General features: G+C 33.1%; 1 protein-coding gene across 1 annotated transcript in view; it reads right to left on the bottom strand.

Moving 5' to 3' along the window:
* The window catches only part of GPCPD1 (glycerophosphocholine phosphodiesterase 1), a 42509-nt gene that overhangs the window by 5340 nt on the left and 14408 nt on the right, over window positions 1-22761 (bottom strand). Inside the window, exons 6-18 of the mRNA XM_006921613.3 lie at window positions 21017-21140; window positions 17862-18093; window positions 16208-16370; window positions 15768-15900; window positions 14643-14697; window positions 12247-12339; window positions 10021-10098; window positions 9268-9307; window positions 7844-7905; window positions 5849-5914; window positions 4249-4385; window positions 3644-3779; window positions 3092-3252 (exon numbers count right to left, since the gene is read on the bottom strand). Coding sequence (XP_006921675.1) covers window positions 3092-3252; window positions 3644-3779; window positions 4249-4385; window positions 5849-5914; window positions 7844-7905; window positions 9268-9307; window positions 10021-10098; window positions 12247-12339; window positions 14643-14697; window positions 15768-15900; window positions 16208-16370; window positions 17862-18093; window positions 21017-21140 — 1480 coding nt within the window. The remainder of the gene's footprint in view (window positions 1-3091; window positions 3253-3643; window positions 3780-4248; window positions 4386-5848; window positions 5915-7843; window positions 7906-9267; window positions 9308-10020; window positions 10099-12246; window positions 12340-14642; window positions 14698-15767; window positions 15901-16207; window positions 16371-17861; window positions 18094-21016; window positions 21141-22761) is intronic.

Genomic DNA, 22761 nt, shown 5'->3' with positions numbered 1-22761 from the left:
AAAAAGTGAAAAAAAAAAAAAAAAAAAAAAAAAAAAAGTAATTTTATACAGAGAAAAAAAAAAACAGAAAAATGGAAGGGACGAAAATCAAAAACAGTTCATGAAATATTTCACATCTTCAAGGACATGTATCAACAGACTAAAAAGGTTACCAAGTGCCCAGCACAATAGCTGAAACCAGATCCCCAAGACCCATCTCTGTAGAATCTTATAACACTGGTCACAAAAAGAAGACTCCAAGCTTCCAGATAGGAAACAAATCACATATGAGGGAAGAGGAATCAGCGTGGTTTCACACTCCTTAACAGCAACCCTGAAATTGCGTAAGTGATGGAGAAATGCTTTTAAAATTATAAAAGTAAATGATTTCTCATATGGAATTTTATGCCCGGCCACAATGCTTATAGATATACTTATCTGTGTGCACTGGGTTGCAATATAAAATGCATTTCTAACTGGGTTGGGGTCAAAAAGATTTGAGAGTCATTGCCCTAGAGACACTTTACACATAAATTCTAAGGAACCAGGTCAACAATGTTTATAGCAAATGCTGTAACAGGAAAAATGTGGCAACCACTTAAATGTTCTCAAATAGGAGGATATATTGTGGTAAAGACATGCCAGCCATGAATATTATACAACCATGAAGATACACAGATTATAACTACATGCAAGAGAAGTACAAATAAAGATTAAAGCCATGCAAAACTAGTTTGTTAAGCAACAGAAATTAGAATTTTAAAAATTTTAAAGAGAATAATAATTTGAGAAGCAATTATGTCTAAGGGAGGAGGATAAGGGAATAGAGTTAAGGAAAGGCATATGGGGGACTTCAAAATCTAATGATAATGTTCTTTAAATGTGGGTGTCTGTCATTGCATTTTTTAAAAATCATTTGAGCAGACACAGTAATTTCATAAAAGAGGGCAGACTGCCCAATTTACTCTATGAGACAAGTATTAGCCCCATATGAAAATCAAGCCATTCTGACAGGTAAATTAAAGGCCATCCTATTCATTATCATAAGTGCAAAAATCCCAAATATCAGCAAATCAAACATACCAGTATATATAATATACCACAAAACCATGATGAAATGGAAATCTACTGTTGTTAATAATGCCTTTGTAAAAAAAGAGAACAAATTAGTTTTTGATAGACTAAAACACGCAGCCTCATCACAATTCTTCCCAATGTAAAATGAATCAAAGGCTCTGAATCACTAATCATTCAAAACTGTCCATATGTCTAAATTTGATAATGAAAAAAGTATAGCATAAACACATTAAGTACAACAGCTGAAAAATTAAGGGCATAGGAACTCGACTAGAAACAATGAAAGAGACAGGTGTAGGAGACTAATGGTATTTATTATAAGCCTTAAAAGAACTATTTAAATTTAAGATATAGATATACACAAATATATATACACACACACAGTTATGTGTATATATATGTACTTCTTTGATTAAAATTTAAAAAAACTTTCAAGGGTAAAAATCAACTAAAATAACCCACCTCACCTGCTATTGGACCCTAGTAGGAGCCCAGTGCTGGGTGTCTCCTCAAAACCCTCCACACCTTCAACATAGTCCTGCCCTGATTCATGCTCTAGCCTTTGCCTAAAATGCAATTCCTGTCAAAGCAAATTTAACCAGACCCTCAAATCCATCTCAATGATTCCTCTTTAAAATTATCCTTATTGATCCCAGGCCAGGAAGAACTCATACAGCACCATCACTTTCTCCATGACATGTCAGTACTTGGCTCCAACCAAGCTAAGGCCCTCAAGATGAAGGATCTGCCGAAAATCTGTACGCCCTACAAAGTTGTACATGGTATAACCTCAAAAAGCGGGCCTGGTAAGAATTTCATCACTTACTCTTCACATGATGCCACTCAAGTATTACCAGAGTAAATGGCATCCTTTCTAACCCCCAATTTCTTTATACTAAGCAACCTTTTCCTCTCTCAGTGGCTCTCAAGCTTATAAGCACCCAAAAAGCATATATATATATAAAAAGATTTGTTCAACAAATATTAGAGCTCTTACTCTGTATCGCATATGGTTCTAACCTCTGGAGATACAGCAGTGAGAACAGGCAAAGAACCTTGCCCTCATGGAGCTTATGTTTGTGTAGGTATATGGAGGGTGGTCAGGAGAAAATAAACAAGTAAAATATTATATGTATATGGATATAGCAGATAGTGTAAATGCTATGGAGAAAAAAACAAGTGAGTGCACTGTGGGTAGAGGTTGTTATCTGAATTAGGATAATCAGGGATGGCTTTAATGAGAAGTTGACATTGGGGTATGAAAGCGGGTGGTTAAGGACCTGGAATTTTATTCTAAGTGACACAGAAAATGGTGAGAGAGTTTTAAGCAGTAACATGATCTGACTTCCATTTTAACAGGCTCACTCTGGCTGCTGTGCTGAGGACAGATAGCAGGATGTAGGCAGTCACCAGTGAGCAGGCTACTTCAATAATCCACATGAGAAATGAGGTAGCTTAAGGGAGAATGACAATAATAAATGTAGTTAGGAGACAGATTCAGAATATATTTGTAGAATCAAAAAGATTTTGTTTGACTAGATTTAGAATATGAGATAAAGAACAGAGCCATTAAAGACTCCAAGGATTTAGCCCAAGAAACTGGAAAGACAGTTGTCAATTATATTGAAATCGGGGAGTCTGTAGGAAGAATAGGTATTGATAGCTGGATATAAAGTTTAGAGGTCAGGGGAAAGGTCTGAGTTGGAGATATAAAAATTTAGGAATATATAAAATTATAAAAAGCCATAGAATTAGATGAAATCACCAAGAAAGCTGGTTTAGACAGAGGAGAGGTCTGGGGCAGACAGCCACCCCCACCCCTACTCCCAAGATGGCGTATACATCTAGTTAGAGCCCAGTCGCCAGAATTTTTAATAAGCTTCCCAAGTGATTCCACTGACAAATGTTTAAGATAAATCTCAGGATGAACTACAGAATTTTAACTTAGCTAAGTTTAGTATTATTTATAATTTTATAAGATGAAAGCTAGTTTTTTCCTAACAGTCCATGAAAATTCTTCATGAAGAACAAATACCTATCATAAATTAGGCCATTTACTCCAAATTCCTTCAATTTCTTCCTGTTTTCAGGATCATTGGTATCATCACCCCAGCAGAATATGACTAATCCCTTAGCTTTTGCCTCTTGAATGTAGGATGGGTTTCTGAGCAGGTCTTCAGTATGTGCATTTATCCCCTAAAAGAAGAAAAATAAGTTATTCATGAAAAAGTAACTTACTGACTGCAAACGGTCATACTCTAGATCAGTGCTCTCCAAAACGGAGTGCACAGGGAAATGCTACAACTTTTTCTTACACAACTAAACTTATCAAACAAGTTTACAGTCTAACCATTTTAGATGACTCACTAAATCCACTAGGAAAACAAAACTACAAAACTTACTTATCCTAGGCCTGCAAGAAAATATACATTTTTTTGTTCATGTAACTACTTTTCACTCTGAGATATAATACCTCCATTTTTAGGTTAAAACTAACCAATGAGATGTGTAATGTAACATGAAACTTTATTACTGCTCTGAAACATTTTTTAAAAAATGAAAGTTAAAAAATTCTAACAGAATTTACCAGTAGATTTTCAAACTGTGCAAAGCTCATTGCGATAGCAGTTGTCCGAGATCTGAGGTCCATGAGTTCAGGGTAAATATCAGACTTTCCTTGAGTCAAAAATAATATGGGATATTTGTTCTGCTTGTGCCGAACCCTAAAAAAGACAATTTAAAAAACACTTTTCATTGGGGAAATAATTATTATGCATTCTGTTTGGAAACTTTAGAAAACACTAAATATATAAAGAAAACAACTCCCATTACTGCTATAACTACCACTGACATGTACATATTGTCTTTCAGTCAAAAAGGAAAAAAAAAATTGTTTACTCTATACAAGAGCTAAAATACATTCTCAGAAATGGGAAACAAGAAAGCCCATGAGGGCTTACAATTTGGTAAAGAAGATGGTATATGCAACACAGGCATGAGGTGCTCGGGTTCATAGGAGTGGAGGGCACCCCAGCAGGTTCTCCCGAAGGGATGTGAGAATACACATAATCTGACTGTGAGGACCATTCAAGGTTAAAGTCTGGACACTTCCTCATCTCCAACCATAATCTTTGTATTCTAAGTTTAGCTACAATCTAAGAGTATAAGAGAAAAAAAAAAATGAATACTCACATTGTACAGATATCTGCATCAAATGAAGAAAACACTATTCTCCTCTTCCCAGAATTTTCTAAGACGGTTTTTAAAATGATATCCAAAAACAGATTCATGTCAAAATATGTTGATAAGTTACCATCCCACATGCCATCCTATGCGGAAGAGAAATAAATAGGAAAATGAAAGCCGTTAAATACCCTGGAATCACAGTGCTAGAAAAAAAATCTTGTGAATATCTAGTTCAACTCTTATTTTACAATAAGGAAAGCAAAATCCTGAAAAGATGAAATGCCTTGTCAAGGCCACACAGCTCCTTGGTGACAGTGCAACTATTATAATTCAGATATAGAGACACTTAAAGTAAATTACACCATCAATAGACTTGCTTTAATCAGTTAACAAAATGAAAACTAAAACTCTGGAAATTTGCAATCTGGAAATATTTAAAAATATTTTTATGTATATATTCTTGATAAATAAATATGTAAATATTTATTTATATATACTATAGGACAAAAGGACTCCACTTCATTTGCTAACTCATTACTAAATTAAACCAACAACAACAACAACAACAAATCCTAGTAATTATGAATTACCAGTTAAAAATCTCATTCTTTAGGCCTTGGGCGTATCAAGCACCCTTAATGAATAATATAAAGAATTGTATAAATATAGCTAAGATACCAAGAGCCCTGTTGATATTCAAATATTAAATATTTTAAATGTTAATGATTAATATAAATCTAAAAGCTCAGAAAACTAAAACTTACTTATTAAGAAAACCTTGGTTGAGCATTTATGTTAACTAGGACCAGCTTATCAGGAATAGTTACTTAGAAAGCATGGTTTGAGGACAGCTATAGATTATTCTGACCAAAACAAATTTCAGAATATCATTTTGATTGTCCAATCATTGTATCTCAATTAACTACTTCCAACGCCCACCCCACCTCAACCAACCCTCTTAACATGCATCCCCATCCATTTACACACTTCCCCATCTGATACACTCAACAGTTAACTGTTTCCCTTGACTAGAATATACGTTCCAGAAAAGCAAGGCTTTATTTTGTTTTGTTCACTACTTGACCCCAGGAACCAGAAAATGTCTGGTCCATAGCAGCTTTTTTATATTTAATTATTGAACAAAAGAATGATAAAATCTGGGACTGATTTAAAACACATCTGTAGCAATTTCTTTTTCTGGTTAATTATTACTAGCTACTACCACTTAACAGAAAACTACTTAGGAAATTATTTAAAATATGTGCTTATATGGGGGATAAGAAAACAAAAACAAATCAGTTACAGAATTCTGACTATCCAGAGTTCTCACTGTTCACTTTATAAGTATGCGCAGAAACCATGATATAAATGTGAAAAGACACTTATAAATGGAATTTCTACTATAATACATTCATCACAAAGTTTAAGTACTCACATATAAGTATAAAATATGCTTTATTTAAAAGATCTAACAAGCACTGCTTGCTAGAAAAAGCCACAATAAGTTTTCAGTTTTACTTATTCCATTAAAATAAAGATAGGATTGAATGCATTTAAAGAAATGTGGAGAAAGGAAGAAGAATGTCTTACATAGAGAATTACTTACCCTTTGTTGGCAGATCCACTTTATTTCTATGTTAAACCCTACCTCTTCTGGCAAAGACTCTAAAACCTAGAGTAGTTTTGTTGGTTGGTGGTGAATTGTGGTTTGTTTTCAGTGAGATGAATGGTAGAATAAGAGAAAAAAAGAAAAAATATTACAAAAAGCAATCTGTAAGAAAACATATCACTAGTAAGAATAAAATGTTTTGTGCCTTCAGCATAAACCACTATCTTTTCTCATACTCAGACTACCTGGTTGATTAAGTTAAATAAGAAAGACAAGAGAAATTAAAAGCATAGTAGTCTTAAGGCAATATCCATGATAACTGATCACTACTACTAGAAAGATGAATCTTTGACCCAAAATCCATTTCACCATTACTACTGGACATCCACAGTGAGTTGTAATAAGTTAGGCAACCTCATGGATTTAAGAAGATATTTATAGTATTTTCTGAACTGCATTCAGGTATCAATCCACTATGTGAAGATATGGTTATATGAAAAAACCATGATGTCCAGCTTGTTCTGAAGGTGGTGATGCTTAACAAATACTACATTGTTACTCCCGGAAAAGATGTTACTCTCCAAGTGGAGGATCATAAATAAATAAGACTGATTAGGTAACTGAACAAGTAATATGGTGTCAACTTATCTAAACTAAATTATCTAGACACTTTGCAGTAAGACCATTTTGGCAACATAACTAGAAAATCAAACTGAAAATATAAGGCCTGGTTATTAACCTATAAAGAGCTGACTTTAGTCATCAAACATGAAGGCCAGGCAAATACACAAACAAGCTCAAGGAAAAATAAATTTGAAACAGATATGTTTTAACTTTTTTTATTTCAAAAGTTTAAAAATCATTTAACATGTATAGTATATATAAATCTGATTTGGTAACAGAAAATAAAGCATACTAACAGAACAATATAATAGTAAGAATATAGCCTGGGAGCTAGCCCTGGGTCTACATTAACCAGTTGTATAAAAAGTGCAGTACCTGAAAGTGTACTCAGTTTCATGAGGGGCTTTCTGACTTTTTTTCTCCATCTTTAGCCACATTTATTTAACATACCTGTCACATTTTTACTGAACTAACGAAAAATTAGAAAAATGAGAACAATGGTATATATTAGTGTTGAGGCAGCTAAATATCAAATCTGCAGATTCTCCTTTAGAGAGATTGTATTTGACCTCTTTTGGTTTTAAAATTTCTCTATGATTCAATTATATTTGATGGCAAAGTGAGTGAAATTATTCAAATCATTTTAAAAGTACTAAGACAATGTCCATTTTAGGAACTCTCTTGTAGCATTCTTTTTGTAGGGTGAATAATCATGATAAACTGAAATAACCTATTTTTCCCTAAGAAATCTACTCTACCTGACATCACCAGAAAAAGACAATGGAGAAGAGTACAAGTTAGGAAATGGAAACAGTAAGAATAAAAGCCAAGGAGAGTGTCTGGTATCCAGGCAGGCTTGCCTGATGCTGTCAAAGGGATTCCTATATGAATTCTGTCTACATTTTTTATCTTCATGCTAGTTTTTGTTATACTTTTTCAGAGTAAATTCTTACAATTTGTGTCTCATTTTAATTTCTTTATAGGCTCTCATTTTTCTTCAAAAGCTAAGAAACAGTTTAAAATATTGTAAAAATGCCTCCCAACATCACAGCTCCTTCCCACATCCTGTTCTGTGCTCTCTCCTTCCAGTTTATATACATGTGGAAATGTGGGAATTTCCTAATTCTTATCAAACTAGCCCCTGGAAGTAGGAAATTTTATCATATGAGCATATAAGTTACTCTTTTAAAAAAATAGCATAGAGATATCACATAAAAATTATATTTTCTGAAAAGCATTGATGATGACAAGTTTATATTAATGTTGTCTTTGACACCTATGTAAAGCCATTTAAGAGACCAAAATTAATTATTCATATATAACAGAATTAATGAGATAGCCTTGCCCTAGTTTTCCTAAGGAACTTACCATCTTAAGAGAAGGAAATGGCTGATTTTCAGAAAAAGAATTTTCTTCATCAACAACAGATTCTGAAATTTTAAATTACAAAAACTCAGTAGATAAAATACTATTTTATCACTAAAAACCTTTCCTAAATTCTTTGGGCAAAAAAAGAGATAAATAATTATAAGATCCTTTCATATGTAGGATTTTTTGAAGGCTCTTATATTTATTGCTTTTAACCATTAAACCCCCATTTTCAAAATAAGCATCCTTCACGAACTAGTTTGCAACATTTAATAGAAACACCATAGTGTCTGCAGTCCCTAGTGATTTTTTTTTATAGAAGCTGGACTACTTTTCTAAAAGTAGTCACGAGCAGTGATTTATTTCTCAACGAAATTAAGAGCTACGTTACCTTGCTAAGACTTCTACTTAAAAAATTGAAATTATCTAAAAAGTTAGGAATTAAGAGAATCTATAGCTACTAATGTTACCATTTGGTTACCATTACCAATTAAATCAAAATAGATTACATCTCGAGACACAAGAATTTTTTTCCAAAAGAAAAAAAAAAATACCAAGCTTTCCTTTTCTTAAAAAAAAAAAAAAAAAAAGCCCATGTAATGTAAATTCAAAGAAAATCATGTAAAATTTTCTAGTTAAATAAGTTAAAGGTAAAATTCATTTTACTATGAACAGTCATGAAATATTTATAAGCCTATTAAATCACATTTATGCTCTGGAGATGGAGTCTTTAAGCACTTTATCATTTCTTCATAAAGGCATCCCAACTATCTCATTATCACACTGCAGATGTAATACCTACTATATGCAGAGTACTGTAAATGTCTTGGGGAATAAAAATTTTTCTCACCCTTGAGAGGTTTACATTTTCATTGAAGAGACAGGGCATATACAAAAATAAAGGGTTAAAAAAAGGACACACTAAGCTTCAAATGAATGGCACAGACTACTAAGTTCCATGGGAGTAGAAAATAAAGTAAAAATTACAAAGGGCGTTTGTAGGCAGACAAGCTTTGAAGAAACTGAGGCACAGAGTAGTCAAGTAAAGTAACTGCCCAAGGTCACAACTGGTAAATAAATGTTAGAGCTGGATTCAAACTCTTGGTTGTGGAGCCAGATTCTATGCTTGATATATTCTCGACTTTGTAATGGTGAGAATGTTGAAAAGATTGGTAGGTACAAAGTTATAAAGAACTTTGTTCATCAAGCTAAGAAAACTCATAAAAGTAACAAATCATGGTTACTATACACATGACATACAAGCATTTGAAGATTAATGTATGTAAAGCCTTCACGTCTATAAATTAGATGGACAGCTCAGTATTATATTCGTCAACATGACCACAGTATGTTAAAATGCCTTTGGAAATACTACATAGATGTTAACTATGAAATGAAATCAACGTTTCCATATTGGTACATACCTTTCAGATCTTTAGATTTTAGTGCAGTCACATGAGCGAGCTAGAAAAACACGCACACGAAATGCAATCATTAAAAAAAGCCTTAGTTTATAAAGATATGGTGAACAGAACTGTAACCTGAAAAGCTAGCAAGTTAAGAGAAAATTATAAAATGTAGAATTATAAGTTTAATAAGAATAAGCACTAATGACTATATATTTTATATGTTTGTACATACATATAAGATCATAATCAAATGTCCAAGTAGGGAAAAAGAATATAAAAATTCTTAGGTTGGGAAACTACTGATACTCAATCGACCATTTATTTAGGTATCTAATGGGAATAGGAAGAGGAATCATGTAAAATTACATGGTATAACAAAATATACAAAGATCTTAAATAGTAACATAAGTATAAGACCAGTAATAGCATAAAAGGCCAACTGTAAAATAGTGACAGTTATATAAAGAAGGGCTAAAGCAGACCAGAGGCAACCTAAGATTATGAATAAGGGCTAGCCTCCAAAGACTTATAACCTAGCCCTGTCACTTATGCAAAAACCAATGGGGTCTATGCAAACTGTTAGAGAAGACAGATATGGATTAGCACAAATCCATTCTTCGTAACAGAAAAGAAAACCAAAGCACACACTCTACACGTGCTGAATATACAGTGACATCCATGTGCAAAGAGAACATTACCATATATAGACAAGTACACTAAGAGTCTTAAAACTAAAAGATAATTTACATTTTATGCTATTATTACTACCTTTAACAACTGGAGTTGGTCAAATGTTAATTCCTTTACTGGAATTTCAAATAATTCAACTGGATCAGCATCAAATTTCTAAAAAGAAAATAAAGAGAAAATGGGCCCCAAATTGTTACTGAATGTTTACCCTTGATAGGCCTAACATCTTAATTTACTGGATGAGAATAATTGTTTGCTGACCACCTTGAGCCCACAGAGGGGAGCCCTTCTTATCTAACACCACCTCCCACATCTTAAACTCTGGCTTTTGTTTTTAATGTAGGTGGCAGTGTGTGGAAGAAAAAAAACAGCTGGGAGGAAACTATGGCACTGAAAACACACTGACAATAAAGCCAGAGTCAGTCATTTCTCCTCTTTCCTGTCACGCTGTACATATTTTATATGCCACATATTCATGCTACATGACTAGAAAAATCAATGTGCAAGTACTGTGTAAGCATTAATTTCTGTAGATAAGTTTCCATACTTTTCTAAACTTTTTAAACTTAAGTTTGGTTAAAAACAGCCACAGTAGTCAACTGTTATGAAAAAAAGTATGATTGGCTATAAGCAGTAATACTTAACAGGAACTCTAACCTATTATAAACATTTTCCCCATAAGCAAATGTTTTATTAGACTTTAATACCATTATCAAATGTCACATTGTTTAGGCACTTCTATCTTAATATAATGAGTTAATGTACCATCAATAAATCATTGATCCAACAAATATACTAAAACCCATTACTTTTAAATTCATTCATGTACATATGGTATGAGCATATGCATCAAGTTTTTCTGGGAGAATACATAAAAAGCTATTAAGAATAAAGGAGTGCAAACAAGAAGAAAAAGGAAGTTTCATATTCATTTCATAACCTTCTGAACCATTGGTTTTATTGTAAAATACCAGCTTAAAAATTAATGCTAAAAATATCTACAATTTATCACTTTCATTCCCCAATTAACCCATCCAGATTCAATTTAAGAGCAACGCAAAGTCTCGTGAAAAAGGAGGATCAGTAATACTTTTCGATAAACTCTCATAGATTTTCAGAAATTACAACCAGATTAACTTCTGTCTTGGTTAGTTAAGATCCTGTACCACTGCATTCCTTCTCATTTCACTTTACATTACTGTTTCCCCACAGCAAAAACCACCTGCTCTTTTTATACTGTCACTTCTGTCATCTAAACAGGTGCATCTTATTCCTTCCCTTTAACACCATTCGCAAAATTTTAAGGGTCCTTTTCTATAAATCATAGTAATCCAAACCCATATGACTGATTAGAATCCACTAGCAGGCAGAGTCAGGTGCCTTGTCATCTATTTATACAACAGGCAGTGTCTGGTGCACTGTTACAGATATTAGCAAACTACCCTTAACTTTGAATCAACTCAGTGGAAAATGATACCTAATGCAGTTTTAAAGAAAATGCCAAATGAACTCTCCTACTTTAAGTCCCTGAGAAATCACTTGGTTAATTTGTATACTGAAATTTAGATGCTATATATAATTATTACAATTATGTTTGTATAACAATTATAATTTTTAAGTGATTATATGCATTTTCAAATCTCCTTCTGGACTTTCTCCTCTATCATGCCCTCTTCTCCATTCTCATTGTCTTCTCTCCAGTTCAGGCTTACCTTACCTTTGGCCCACATTACTACTGGGTCCCCTTGCCTCTATTCTTTGTCTTCTTAAATTCCCCTTACATCGAGTATCAAAATATTAATCTGGAAATTTAGTTCTGGACACTTCCCTTCTTGGCAAAAAAGTCTTTCCTATCTCCCTAGTTCCTAAAACTCCACCCCTTCACTGAGGCCCTCCACCGTCTGGCTCCAAAGCATGTTTCCAATTTTATTTTTCACTGTAGCTCTTCCTACTTTAGCCAAATCATACTACTAGCCTATTAATTTGAGAAAAAGCTTGAAGCAGAAATAGAAGGGAGTCTAGAAAACACACACTCTGATAGCTTCCTCTCCTGCCTCAATACAGACAGTGGCAGACTGATACACAAACCATCTAGAATGCTCTTTTGTTAGATAATATGAAAAAGCTAATTGAGCAGTACAGATACCCTACTTGAGGACATTAATATTCCTGTCTCCTCACTCTCTCGATGTTGTAGGAGCTTAAGAGAGGAAGGGATTGGCAGCAACTCAGGAAGAAAATGAATCAGCCGACTTTATTTAATAACTAATTCTATTTTTTTTTAATGAAAGCATTTCAACATACCTTTTTCATAGTCAAACAACAGGTGAGATCATGATACACCACAGGCACAAAATCTTTTGAAAGATGTACATCAAATTCTACAAAGGCTGCACCCTGACAGGAATAAAGAAAACAAGTATTTAAAAAACATTACCTGGCCCACAATACATCTAAAACTACAAGGATATAAGAAATTCGTTGTTCATTAGAAAATAAAGCTGTACAAAAAAATAGAACTTGCTCATGAATTATGTAATGTTACATTTTAAGCTTTTTCTAAAAAGTAATTTCTTCTTTTAAAACCAAGTATTTTCCTTTTTTTAAAATAGAACAGCAATTATTTCCTGGTCAAAACAAAAAACAAAACTAAAGGGCACCGATTCACTTGAACACACTCTGTGGCAATGGACAGCCTTCACAGGTATGGCACTTCTGCCACTGCTATTAGCAGAAATGGAGCTTAACAGAAGCCTGGAGCACAGGGCTACCTCACACCTTGTTGCTACCTTAGCTGGACAGCTGAACCTCAAAGATGAAGTGGGAAAAAGAATAACTTGCAGTCTCTTGTTCTTGGTGCACTTGAGCAGCACACTACAGCCTTTCTTAGTAAAACCTCAGTAATCGGATTAAGAGGAAACTATAATTGCTGCAGAAATGGGCAACAAGAATGATGCACATGACAAATTCCCTAATAGAAGCCTGAAAAGAAAGGAGGACAAGAATTAGAGTTAAGGATATATTTTTAAAAGTCAGATCCATTCTGACATATGAATAAATCCAAACAAAAGCTGAGAACATAACCTGACATACAAATTTGTGTTCACTCAAAGAAAGCCAACTAGGATCAAAGGAAACAAGGTCGAGAATTCTGTAATGTTACTATGGCCCAGAGAAGTACTGGATAAGAATGGATGGATACATTTCCACCCCTTGCTCATCTTGTGAATAAACATGGATCACAGACTAGACCCAAATAAGCCAGAGTTACTTGATGATATCTGAAGCAGGAATAAGCTTAGCTTCTTCTATCATTGCAAATAAGACAATGACACAAACATTGCAACCTCTAAATAGCTGTAATGATTAAACATATTAAGTTATAGCTTTTTAGTTTAAATGTTTAATTTGACATGATCATAATCCTTTAGGAGTATAATTTTACTAAGAGATAAAACTTGATTCCAAAATTCATGTGTGAGCTTTAGGAAATAAGGCAATAACAGACCAATGCCTCTTCAAAGGTACATTTTTAACATTAAAACAAACCAGCCATTAACAACTAACATAAGACATTCTAAAATGTTATCCATGAGTTACAAAGGATTTCATCAGGATATAGAAGGGCTTAATGAAATCCTCTCTCAAAAAGCAGAGACCCTGCAAGTTCTTTAACAGGGTTCTTCACATATTTAGAGCTAAATAAAATAATGTTTAGTTTAGCTAGCTATAAAACTAACACTGGTTCCAAATAATGAACTACAGCCCAACATATGCATAGATTTAATATTTATAAACATTAAAATAATTACAATAATCAATCTAAGATGTCATGAATTATAAAATGCATTATTATTTTATACACCAAGAGGAGAAAAAAATTACTGCTAATTGAACCATGGTGAAAAGCTAAGAAAGTTGTAATACTCCAATTTTAGAGATGTCGAACTAAGAAAAAAGTATGTCTTAGAAGAGATGTTTGCTTATTTATAAGTGATAAAATTAAACATCTGACAAATCAATTTTACTTGAACTATTTTTTAAAAAGCAAAGTTTTAGGCATGTGGAGGACATAGAAAAAGTGGAAATAAAATGCTGCATTTTATTTTCCCACTAGTTTAACTTTGGAACATGAGGTTTTTAATCAGGTACAGAGGAATGGGAGGAGGTGGGGGAATCTCAGATTCTTGATTAAAAATGTCAAGTTGCACTTGCTGAAAAAAACTAAAAGCTAAAAAAACAGACTAACCCTTTATAACTGGATAAAAGGTGTAGAATTTTAACATAATAAAGTTGGTATGCAGGATGTAAACTGGCAAACTTTTTAAAAGTGTTACCTAAAATCACTATCAAATTCTTCCATAAGCATTATTTCCAAAATGAGTTTTTGAATAAGCACACTGATGAAAATCAATGCTTAATGGGGAATGTTTTTCTTGCCCTAATCACTCAAAATTTGTCATTCATAAAAAAGGATGCTTATGAATTTCATTGTTTTCATCTCAGTCTTCATCATGAATCTAAATACAAATGCCTAGAGATACTTCACCTTCACTTAGAAACATATTCAGAAGAAGCAAAAATATTACATGTGCTAACTTATTAATGCAGACTGGAGGAGACTGCCCAGACACACATTTCTCTACTTTTCTACCTTTGAACCAAGAACCCGAAGTTCTTTACAGGAGAGGTTCACTTACATGACTAGCAGCATTTCTTAAAGAAGCAATAGTATTTTCTTGAACTTTAGCAAGCCTGAAAGAGAATATATTAAAATATATTTATCATATACTATAAAGAAAATGAAGAAAACAAATGTAATAAAGCCGGCTATATATTTAACAATGGAAACAGTATTTATCCTCTATTTTGAGGCTAATTTTGCCATCTCCAAAATAAGACTCTGACCATCATTTGGTTGGTGCATGCATTTATTCCATAAATGTAAGCTCTAATGATTATAGGTATTTACAAGCTGAATATAGACATATCCTATGCCAACACAACCTCTCCAAGTGGGCTGACCAATTAAGGAAGATAACCCCTGCAATGACATGAAGTAGCAGAGATAAAGAAACTCGCTCCTTCCAATGAAGCCTCAGATGACTTACTATAAGTAGCCTAGGAGAATGAGAGAAGGCTAGCACACCAATGGGGTAGGAATATGGAAACTATATTGAGAACAAGTAAGAAAACCGAGACCCAGAGAGGGCAACATGCCAAAAGTCAGGACCCCAATACAGACAGACTGATATCAATCATGACGCCAACTCTGCAACAAGCTTTCCCTCCTGGCTAGTTTAACTTTGGAATATGTCTGCTTTTTGAAAAACTTTAAAATATAGTTGGCATATAGTATTAGTTTTGGGTGTACGACATAGTGATTCCACTTTTATATACCTTATGATGTGATCACTACAATAAGTCTAATAACTGTCTGTCACAGTACAAAGTTATTACATGACTGACTATATTCCATGGGCTATACATTATATCCCCAATGGCTTATTTTATAACTGGAAGTTTATATCTTATTCCCCTTAAATTTTTTTATCCATTCCCCCATTCCCCTCCCCTCTGGTGGATGGCTTTCCAGTTTTAATGTCTCTCTCATCATCAATTCAGTAGAATATTAAAAAGACTGACCAGAATCTTAAGAGAGAGTTAGCATCTAATTAATTTAAATTACGAACCCCAATTATCAAATTACATTTAAATTCCAGGATATTAATAAAAGAATCATTTGACCTTTAGTAGGTCAAACAAATTTAATATTATCAAGTTTGAGCTACCAAATGCTAATACCGCTCAAATATTCAACCTACTGAGCAGTTGTTGTAGAATTCCCTGCACCTCGATGTCCAACATCCAATGGTATTCTTGGCTTCCAATACTTGGAAAATGAAGATTTCATGTCACAATTGTATCCTGGCAATGGCTTAATAATTATATAGTCAACTTTTGTAGAGGAAAAAAAAGGGGGGGGGAACAAAAACAAAGACAATTAAAAAGGCCATTCATTATAAGCTCAATTACATTCAAATACCAAATAGGAAAAAAACCAACAAGTCAAAACTGATTTAAAGTAAAGCTTCCAGAAAATTCAATAGATATGTCCTTACTGTCATTTTATTAGTTAATATTCTAAAACAAATCATTATTTAATCTTTATCATTCTTGAAAGCTCAACTTGAAACTAATACAATTTTGCACTTAATCTTTGCTTATTTGTAAAGGGCCACCCACCCTGCTTCTCCAGGCTTACCTCTCACTTTGCCTATTGTTTTTCTGGAATTTCTGCTCATGATAGGAAGAGTAAGGATTCCAGCACTCTTCCCACTCTCAGCAATGGTGGATGATAAGAGGCATGCTGTACCCACGTGTCCAGGAAGGGCATCGCCCTGAACTACGTGTTCACTGAGATCTTCCTGAAAAAATGAGATTTAGAATAATCTAAATTCTTATACTCAATATTTTCCATTTAAAGATCAAGAGGAAGAAGATCGATAATACATTTTTAGTATATAATATTTTAAGATTTTGTTACTTTATTAATCATAGCTATGCTGATTTGTACTTCTGATCCTCTAACATGTATTAAGTGAATTTAAAGCACTGACTGAAAGTTACTAAGTACTTTTAGATTCACAGACTAAGCTGTAACAGTAGTGAGCTTTTAATATATATTATATTCTCTAAAAATGTATCCACGCAGATGACATAGAGGAACAGTAATTCTACAAAATTGAATACTTTGAAATTACACTGGGTATTATACCAGTCTACTCTATAAATAAAAGTGTTTCCAAAACCGCTAACCAAATGAAAGGAAAATAAGGCTGTTCACGAGATTATTAAAAGGTAGATCCTTAAAGAACAAGAAAACATCAACCAAAACTTCATATTTTTATAATAAAATCCCACAAATCTTATTATTTAGGGAAGATCAATTGTACTTTTAATATAGTTTTTTAGTTTTTTGAAGAGAAATACTTTAAATTCCACATAACAAAAGACAGCTATAAAGCCACTCACAAAGACTATATCTAAAGAAGTCATTAAATTAAAAGAATTCAAAGATTACAATTTTAATTATGTGTAACAAGTGTTACTCAATGGGTTTAAATCCATCCTGAATTCTGCCATTTTCAAGAAACTGTGGCTAGATGCTACTGCTAGGCAAGGCTAGTTCCTTATCTTCAGATTTCAACTTTAATCGAATGAAAATGAGTGTGGAAGTGCCAAAGAGCAAGAGCCTAAGGAAAGCAGTACACATAACTACCGAGCCAGGCACAATAGAGCAAGGACCTCAGGGGAGGACCTAGTATTATTTGTGGCAAGCGTCTGAAAGCCAGTAAGCCAGAGAGCTCTAGCGTGTCATAAGTAGCTCTGGAAAGTTGGCAGCACAGATTTTGAACAATCTGCCACAATTTTCATAGCAACTTTTTTTAACTACATATTTATAATATCAAGTAAAGTTGCAAAACGAGTCCATTGTTACAATGAATTCTTATAATAAAATGCCTCAATAAACCACAGACTTCAGTCATGGAGAGGACTCAATCATGCTACTTACGCTGGGCTGTGCACAAGAGTTATACAGCCTATCTGTCCCTCTATTTAGCCTGGAGGCTCCTTTTGATATAATTCATATATGTTTAAAACTGTCACAGAAATCAAGATATCTGGTCTTGATTTGAAACCAATTCTGCTGAAGTTCTCTTAATTATATTCTTAATAGTACTTGAGTCTCTCAACTCCAAGTTTTTTCAGCCTGCTAAAATGTAGAGGATTAAGCATCTAAAGCGTTTTACAAATAATGGGTTTATACAAATTTGACTACAATAAAAATCTAAACATATGTAAAAATAAGTTCATGCCTGCATTCTTTCTTAACCCCAAGTTAAAGAACTACTCACCTCAAAAAAATCAAATATCAGTTCCAGGTTATCTGGTTCCATTGTCTGTATGCTATACTCTGTCCAACGATCTGGCTGTAAGCCATACCCACACTCAGGCTGTGAATGCCTGCACTTGAACTCATTGTCACTTATTAAGGATATCTCCAGGCTATTGGACATTTTGTGAAGAACAGTGGGAGACACCCTATCATCATCGTCTTCCTCCAGACCCTCTAATGTCAGCTTAACCCTACATGAAAGGAAAAAATAATGAAATGCAAAAAGTGGAATAGAAGGAAACTCATACAAATGTCACCTAAATGCTAAAATTAAAACGAGCACCCTGAACAGGCAACATTTTCAACAAAAATATTATACAAAAACTACATATACTACAGGTTAAAAGCATTAGCTATGTTTTATAAAAGATTGATATTTTTATCTACATATATTTCTGTAAACTATTAAACTGACATAAATGTTCATTATGCCTAAGGTTGTTTTCATTCTTTGTTTTCTTTTTTTAAAGTGAATTTTAAAAGATATTTACTATTATCCCATTTATAACTGGCTATCTCAATTTCTTTTGAGAAGTTTCACAAATGTACATATATACAACAAGCACAGAATTGAGCCATATTCTGCTGGTGTGCATTAAAAGACTGTTAGAGTTGGAAGTTGTAAATTAAATACTGTGTTAAGTATATGTCTTTGTATGTATGCATGTTTTTATGTGTGTATATATTTTTATACATATACTTTTTAAATGAAACAAATGAACAAAAACATAAATTAAGAGTCTAAAACTCTTACAGGCCTCACAGCAATGAAAACAAAGACTAACTACCCAAGCCATAGGGCCACAAAAACTAGTCTACTCTCAATAAGAGGCAATTACTTGCACAGAGCACTTATAATGCCAAAAAGCATTCTATTCTAGAATATTTCTTGCACCAATTGAAAGATACTAAAGCAATTTTAGTATTATTCATGTAGAAAGCAATGTCATTTCATACAATAACAACTGAGCTACCAATAACAGAATCGTATTCATGGGGACTGCTCTCTCTGCATGACCTCCTGACCTCAACCACTGCTGAGCCTTGTTTCACAACCACATAATTCTGAGGTCTCCCGGAGGAGACATCTATATAGATTACTCCAATAGCAATACTGTTCTGTCATACTATAAAATCAAAGGTAGCACACTTCAATAATCCAAACAAAAGCCATCGTCTCTTCTGAGAAACCAATCTTAGGAATAGTTCTAGACAACTGATTCTGTTGGTGAGCCTGAAAGAACAAACATTCTCTACCAGGATATATAAAAAGAGACCACGAATGGACAGCAATGAACAGGCAAGTAAGTCACTGAAAGATTAAAAAAAAAAGAAAGAAAACAGAAAAAGAAACTTCAAGTTTAAAGGAATTTATGAAAGAATTTGTTAAAGGTTTTATTCAAATAGTTATATAAATGTTACAGTCTAATATAAAGGGACATTGCTTTCCACTTACTGCTGGAGTCAACTGGAAGAGAAACTTGTGTTTAAAATTTGGTGATAACGAGATAGAACAGAATGTCTAGTGTTTTATTTAAAATGCATAAGTTGTTACTAAGTTTTTAAAGTCCTTGTATCTTTGCAGAAAAATTTATTTCCTACCCAGTGAAGGTTTAGTCTATCACTAATATGAATCTGGGGAAAAAAGACGGTCAGAACAAACACTAGTTACTAGCTGTGCATGATTATTTCAACAGTAATCAGTTACTAATTTGTAGAACCCAACCAAGTATGGTTATATGAAAATATTCCAATTTAAGTGTAAGCAACACAATAATATATAGTCAAAATAATTTCTATAAACAAGAATGGTATAGGACTCAGTATATATTTGCAAACCAATCAGAACTCCAACTATTAATATCTAAATATGTATTAATTTCTTTACTACGATCAAGGAAAAAATCCCTAATAAGCCCAACAACCAAGGCTTTATCGTCTACTGCTATCTTTATTTCAAGGTCTTATGCCAACAGGTAATTTAGAGTTGTTGTACCCTTTATTTGCTTCTTTTAACATGTAAATAAAATAGTCAATGACTAACTGGTTACAGAATCTTTGCAGTCAAATGGATCTTGCAGATCAGCCTTGTGGTCCAATAACCTGGATTTTTCAGGAGCAAAACAGAGGCCTGCAACTGCAGAGACAAGGTACACCCCAAACCCCTGACTAAAACCCTTGACTAGAACAGCCAAGGCAAAGAACCATGAAGTGTTACTTATACGCTCTTTCCTTTATGTATCTTGTGATTGGAATAAGTACCATAATATTTAAGCAGTTGTTATAAAACATTTATGGATTTTTCAAACTGTAATATCGTTATGAATTTGATTATGAAGATAATTAAGTATTGTATTATTATAATTACTTCGGTTACTGAAAATGGCCCTTTCAACCCAGCCCTGACATTTTGTGAGAAAAGGCTGCATTACATAACAAGACTTAAAAATCTCTGTCCCAGAGTTATACATATCCAAATGATAGGGCTGCCTGGGTCATTGAGAAGCCAGCTCACTCAAAGGTACATATGATGACATTACTGAAAAATAAAGTTACTCACTATGTAGGTACTCACACAAAGCTTGACGTCTATTTCTTAAATTAATACATGACTAAAAAGAAACTAACATGAAACTGCTATAATAACTGCCACCTTTCTTCATGGAAAAGTTTTCGTTTTTAAGCCACAGGAAAATTTAAGACACTGAAAGATATTTCTGACAATCACTTTTCTATTTATGTCATGCTCCCCTCATTTATTTACACAAAATCATTTCTGTTATATTAATTTTTTAAAACAAACTATTGCTACACTAAGAAATTTTAAAAGTTGTAAACTACAAAGATGCATAACCTTGGAAATCATTTATCTACACAAAAACGAAATTTTCTAGTTTCCAATTCGACATTAAGACTAACAATAAGTACATGTAACTGTAGCACTCTGGCTGGGAAGCAGTTCACTCTCACAAGACCCTGCAGTTATTAGGAAATGTGACATTATAAGTGTGTTATTTTCTTGCTTACACACTTAAAGGCTAAAATCAAATGGATCAGAAATCTATAGCACTAGTGAAAATAAATGACCTAAGTAACAAATATACATGGTCATACCTAAATCTAGATTTTTTAAATTTCTTCTTGGTTATTGAGACAGGAGGTTTTTCAGAATAATGCAAACGCAATCTTATTTCAGTCTGACACGTCAACCATCCCGAATCCAGAGTCTCAATACCATCTAGCAAACAAACAGGGAGAACAGTAATTATTACATATATTTTTAAAAATAATCCAGTAAGTATAATACATGCTGACAATTCTGTTCACAATCAGATTTTAATACACTCCAGTTATGTGTCACTGGTACTTCTCTTCAAAGCAAATATATAGGCAGTCTTAAAATTGTCATTGAAAAAGAACTTTCATATGAAAAAGGAGAAAAAGTTAATGTTAAGAATAGCCATAGTTTAACAACTTAAGTAAATAAAAATATTATTATTGAATACATTGTCGAAGTAATACAAATCCATTTGAGAAAGAAATACATGTTCCAAAATGGCTTCTAATCTACAGTTGTTCCATTGGGGATCACCATCAAACTTCCAAAGCTTCACATGAGATATTTACTTAGTTGAAACTAGTTTAGACTGGTTTAGTGCTGGGTACTGAGATACGAGAAGGTAAGAATAAAACTGTGAAGTCAATTTTCTATTCTCATATTTACATATTCTGCCATAAACTGCATGACTTTGATAACACTGTGCTAGCACTGTTTAACTTGTAGTTTCCAAACACAGGTAATAACATTTTCATAAATACTAGAAAGCTATCAACTGTTTGCAACCTAAGTTTTTCCACAGAACTTAAAAAACAAAAAAATCGAGAAGCTTTTCTGCTTAGATATAAGTTTAAAATGTTTAATAATTAGCAAATTTTAAAAATAAAGACAAACCACAATTATTTAATTTTAAACTGTTTTCAGAAATGGACAAGTTGAAAAAATGGCTTTCCATCTAAACTAAAGTAAAGCTGAATTTTGAAAAGCAACAACAACAAAAAGGAAAGAAATGACATGCATATAATCATACATAGTAATTAACATATAATAGGGGGATATGATGTGATGACGTATTACAGCTGAAGAAATAAGAAAACTACTCCATAACAAAGCTCTCTAAAACATGTAGCATAAATATCATCTTTTGTAAATAAAGACAAGATTCTCGAATTTTAAACATTAAAGCTATTCAAGTGTTTTAGATTACTTTATGATCTAATATAAATAAGTGAAATAAAATCAAGGAAGAGAGATTAAATTCCTATCCAAAGATTGCCAAAGCATGTACATTTCTAAAATGCGTAAACTCATGTCCCTTGTAAAACCACAATCAAAAAAAAAAAAAAACGAAAACCATTCAGACCCTGTTCCTTCCTGTACTGGACAGGAAAGCAAACTGGTTATCAGCAATTTATCTCTGGTTCAGTCAGCACAAATACACATTCTGCCCACCCTCTTTACATCTTTTGACTCCTATACTATAGTATCTAATATGAAAATGCAAGTTAGCATGATAATGCTAACACATTGTGAGAATTCCAGTAATTGAAGAAAACTTGATTCCTCAAGATAAAGTACTTACAAATTCATAACATTTTCAACATATTCAGAGGTAAAAGGATTTTCTACTCTACTGTAAATTAATAATCACTAAATAAAAACCAAAAAGATAAAAATTTTAAAGCACAGGTATTATACTGGCAACTTTTATTAAGAGAATGTATTTGTTTCTTGATTTTAGCCTCTATTTTTCAATATCATACTGTCTTATTTCCCTGTGCTGTTTCTAATGAATGTAAGG

This window comes from Pteropus alecto, unplaced genomic scaffold (assembly GCF_000325575.1).
Source record: "Pteropus alecto unplaced genomic scaffold, ASM32557v1 scaffold45, whole genome shotgun sequence".
NCBI lineage: Eukaryota > Metazoa > Chordata > Mammalia > Chiroptera > Pteropodidae > Pteropus > Pteropus alecto.
Note: the sequence above shows the minus strand (reverse complement) of the source record. Positions and strands in the feature narration are given on the sequence as shown.